At 55.9% G+C, this 4,460-nt stretch overlaps 2 protein-coding genes across 4 annotated transcripts in view; one reads left to right on the plus strand and one right to left on the minus strand.

Annotated features, from left to right (window-relative positions):
• Window positions 1-3,686, plus strand: part of SHFL (shiftless antiviral inhibitor of ribosomal frameshifting) — a 4,237-nt gene extending 551 nt beyond the window's left edge. Inside the window, exons 2-8 of the mRNA XM_007460756.1 lie at window positions 4-116; window positions 304-353; window positions 1,734-1,772; window positions 1,902-2,051; window positions 2,530-2,633; window positions 2,780-2,934; window positions 3,466-3,686. Coding sequence (XP_007460818.1) covers window positions 4-116; window positions 304-353; window positions 1,734-1,772; window positions 1,902-2,051; window positions 2,530-2,633; window positions 2,780-2,934; window positions 3,466-3,686 — 832 coding nt within the window. The remainder of the gene's footprint in view (window positions 1-3; window positions 117-303; window positions 354-1,733; window positions 1,773-1,901; window positions 2,052-2,529; window positions 2,634-2,779; window positions 2,935-3,465) is intronic.
• A 174-nt stretch (window positions 3,687-3,860) lies between these two features.
• The window catches only part of ANGPTL6 (angiopoietin like 6), a 4,126-nt gene continuing 3,526 nt past the window's right edge, over window positions 3,861-4,460 (minus strand). Inside the window, exon 5 of one of the 3 annotated variants that reach the window (XM_007460647.1) lies at window positions 3,861-4,165. In XM_007460647.1, the coding sequence (XP_007460709.1) occupies window positions 3,975-4,165 (191 nt within the window). In that variant the 3' untranslated portion in view covers window positions 3,861-3,974. The remainder of the gene's footprint in view (window positions 4,166-4,460) is intronic. The other 2 variants (XM_007460645.1, XM_007460646.1) reach the window with 2 other exon arrangements.

Raw genomic sequence — 4,460 nt, forward strand, 5'->3', positions numbered from 1 at the left:
GAGCGTCCGGCGCCTCCGGGAGAAGTTTCATGGGAAGGTATCCTCCAAGAAGGCGGGGACTCTGATGAGGAAGTTTGGTAGCGACCATACCGGAGTGGGGCGCTCCATCGTGTACGGTGAGCAGGCGGGGGTCCTGCCTGCAGGGGGTTCCGCTGGGGAGCAGGGAGAGGATGTGGTCTCTGCTGAGGGTAGGAAGAGGCGATGAGATCATCTCTTTGGGGGGTGGTCTGTATCGGGTTCGGGCCCTGAAACTCCCACAAGATCTTTCAAAGGCCTTTCACTTACACTTACTCTCCCCACCAGGGGTAAAGCAGAAAGATGGCCAGGAACTGAGTAATGACCTGGATGCCCAGGTAAACTGCGCCCTCCCCTCAAAGGATGTGGTAAGGGGAGGGAGAACAGAAGGGTCAGGCTCATCCATGGCCAGCCCCCTCTGTGCCTTGTCAGTCCACAACTCATGGTCTAGCCTCATTCACTTATGCACCTCTCAGTCGTGTATCTGGCCAGGGAGCCTGCAAACAGTAGATGCTCATTACATGCTGACTGTATTAAATGGAAGAGACAAGAAACTAAGCAGTGAAACGAATCAGGATTGTCATTATAGAGGAGCCAAAGAGATCAGGGAAAGCTTCCTGGAGGAGGTGGTACCAAGTTCTTCAAGACTAAGGAGGAGTGATCTCTGGGAAGGGGAGGGGTTGGAGAGGGTCTTCCTGGAAGAGGGGTGGCATGACAAAAGGAACATACAGACAGGCTGGGATGAGCAGGAGATCAGAGAGGAGAGAGGGGCAGGGGAGCCCATGTGAATGAATGAATGAATGAATGAATGAATGAAAGGATTTGCATGGCCACTTTGCCCCTTAGATGGCTTTGGTGGCTGGTGTACCGGTTGGCTTGCCTGAAAGACCCAGCACAGAGTTGTTAAAGAGTATAATAAAGTATGTATTATACCCTTAACATTTATATATTTACAGTTATACATATAATGAGTATGATAAAAATAGCAAAGAGTATCATTGATTGAGCACTTCTCCTGCGGCAGGACTCCAGGAATTTTACCTGTTGACTTATTTCATTGCCACAGGTCTTGTGAGACAGGTCCTATTACTTATCACGTTCATTTTACAGATGAGAAAATTGAGACACAGGGTGATGAAGTCACTCACCAGGTTCATGCTGAATGCAGGTGGCAGCTGGGATTTGAACCCCGGCCACCAAGAGTCAGAACCTGGGCTCTTAGATGTCCCTCATTAGGAGGAGTGGCTTGGCCACACCCCCACAGCTGGAATTGATGAAGCCAGGGTTTCAACCTGCATCTATCTGAATCCAGAGCTCAAGCACTCAACCTAAAGCAGCATGGCCTCAAAGAGGTGACCTGTCACAATGCCAGCAGGTGTGTGGCATTCATTGGCAGGAAGGGAGCATGGGGTCAAGCCTGTTCCGCCATGCTCACTCAGGGTAATCTCAGGCAAGCCCTCTCCTGGCTCTGGGCCTCAGTTTCCCTGTCTGAGCAATGGGGATGACAGGTGTGCCCACCTCCCAGGGTTGCTATAAGGACAACTGAGGTCACACATCCTGCCCTCAGGAAGTGTATGCTGCTCAATCAACTCCTCCTGAGTTAGGGACACTCTACTCTTACATGGGGCCAGAACCCTGCCTCCCTGTGCAGAAGCCCCGCCCACAGAAAAGAGGCATGAACCACATCTCCAGTTTCTGCCCCTGGTGTTTCCACCCAGGACCCCCCAGAGGACATGAAGCAGGACCGGGACATCCAGGTGAGTCCAGGATGTGGGACAGGGAGGTAAGCAGGGAGGACATCCATGGGGATGTTCATAGGTGAGGAGGAGGGACATTGTAGGGGCAGGAAGGGGAGAAGAGAGCTGACCACCCTCTCCGTTCTGCAGGCGGTGGCGACCTCGCTCCTGCCACTAACAGAAGCCAACCTACGCATGTTCCAACGTGCCCAGGAAGACCTCATCCCTGCCGTGGACCGGCAGTTCGCCTGCTCCTCCTGTGACCATGTCTGGTGGCGCCGAGTGCCCCAGCGGAAGGAGGTGATAACCCAACCTCTGACCTTGGTTCTGTCCCGGCTCCACTCCAAAGCCCCACTCAGTGTCCAAACCTCTGACCCAAGAACATCAGCCTCTGAAAGCCCAACCCCGGACCTGCAACCTCAGAGATCAACCCCAATCTCAGACCCTAACCCCAACCCACTGAGCTGGACTTTTCAACTTGACATTCAACTTGAGAAGCTCAACTCTTATCCCGGAGCCTGACCTCTGACTATACAGTTTGACAGCTACCACAGAAATCAAACCTGACCCCCAAACCACAACCCCAAATCTGGCTTCTGAACCCCCTGACCAGTGGTATGCTTCTGGTAAATGCCTAATAACCGGCTCTCGTGGGGCGGAGACACCCCCAGATTTACAGTGTTTGCCAATTTCCATAGTGTAAATCTCGATCTGGCTAACATCAGGCTATCACTGCTCACCTCTGACAGCAAGCCTGCCCCTCTCTCCGCACCCCCAGGTGTCCAGATGCAGGAAATGCCGGAAGCGCTACGAGCCGGTGCCCAGTGAAAAGATGTGGGGCGTGGCTGAGTTCCACTGCCCGAGATGTCGGCACAACTTCCGGTGAGGGCACAACTTCCGGTGAGGGCGCTGACCCCACCCCCACCTCCCATCCTCGGCCCTGCCCCACCCCAGCCCTGCCCCTCCCTGCCCTGGCCCCACCCTGGCCCAGCTGGCCCTTGGACCCTCACAGCCCTGCCCGCCCCCAGGGGCTGGGCACAGATGGGGTCCCGGTCCCCCTGCTACGGGTGCGGCTTCCCCGTGTATCCGACACGGATCCTCCCTCCACGCTGGGACCGGGACACAGATCGCCGCAGCACCCACACCCACTCCTGCTCGGCTGAGGACTGCTACAATCGGCGAGGTGAGGGCCTGGCGCATCCCCATGGCCTACCCCCCCATTCCAGGCATACACCTCTGAGCCTTTAAGAACCAAGGTCTCTGCCTGCTTCTTCCACATACCTCCTAAGGCCTCAGTCCTGGAGGCCTTTTCACGTCCCGCTGCAACGGCCCCTCCTTCCACATCTTCCACGGGCCTCCAGCCTCCTTACCTCCGGGTCACTCAGGACCCCTGCCCCTCCTAACACCCACCTCCCATGGCGTCATCCACCTTCCATCTCTCCTTGCATAAAGTTCTGTGATTTCACTCTGGTGGCCCACACCCCAGTGTCCTGTGGACTCTGCCCCTGTGTCTCTGTGTTCTTGGCTCCTGTTGTGTCCTCTGTAGTCTCAGGTGACGCCCATGTCCCTGGGTCTCCTGTGGCTTCAACACCTGTGACTTTCACCTCTGAATTTCCTATAGCTCTGGCCCCAGAGCCTGTGGCCTCAGCCCCTCCCCTCCCCAGAGCTCCCCGTGGCCTCAAGCCCCAGGACCTCAGAACCTCTCCCTCCCCAGAGCCCCACGTGCCTGGGACATCCTGCGCACACCCCAAGAGTCGGAAGCAGAACCACCTGCCCAAAGTCCTGCACCCCAGCAACCTCCACATCAGCAGTGGCTCCACTGTGGCCACCTGCCTGAGCCAGGGGGGCCTCCTGGAAGACCTGGACAACCTCATTCTGGAGGACCTGAAGGAGGAGGAGGAAGAGGAGGAGGACGAGGGCGGGCACGGGGAGTGACCCCTGCCAGGTGCAGATGCAAACCAGACACGGTCTGTGGATATTTTGTGTTGTTATAAAATATGAGCTCAAACGGAGATCTAAATGCCCTTGGGGAGCCGTCTGGGTCCAAGATGTTGGCAGGGGGATTCCTGGGTGCTGTTTTCAGGGTCCTGGGGAGCAGATCCACAAAGAGAAGAGGTCTGTGGGACACGGCCCACACTGAGTCACAAAGGAGGTGTGGCCAGGACAACTCGGGCTCCTGCTGACACACATCCCCTGTGACCTGGGGGACAGATGAACAGATGGTCACAGCCTCAGGGGCCTGATCAGCATGGCAGCCTTCTTGAGAGAGTAAGCCCCACCACGAAACTCGGCCCAGTAAACGCCGTCCTGGTAACGGCTACGGTAGTGGCCACCACGGTGCCACACACCATTGAGGTTGGAGTGGGCACAGGCATGGTACCACCAGCCTCCCCGCTGGTACAGGGCGCAGTTACCTGAGGGAAGAGAGAATCCATGTCTTCTCACCAGAATAAAAGCCTCTACCAGCACCTCACTAGTACAAGTCTTTTGCCAGGCATCCCCTGTCCCCATACTTTCTTCAGAGTAATAGCCTTAATTCCTTCCTTATCCCCTTACCAAAGTACAAGTCACATTTTCTCCACCATTTCCGCAAACTAGGAGCTTTACCTCTCATTCCTTTATCAGGGAAAACAACCTTCTCTACTTCCTTTCTAGAATAAGTCCTAGCTCTCATACCTCCCCCTATTCCCCCCACCCCCCCCCACCACC

This window comes from Lipotes vexillifer, unplaced genomic scaffold, assembly GCF_000442215.2.
Source record: "Lipotes vexillifer unplaced genomic scaffold, Lipotes_vexillifer_v1.1 scaffold1011, whole genome shotgun sequence".
In the NCBI taxonomy this organism is placed as follows: domain Eukaryota; kingdom Metazoa; phylum Chordata; class Mammalia; order Artiodactyla; family Lipotidae; genus Lipotes; species Lipotes vexillifer.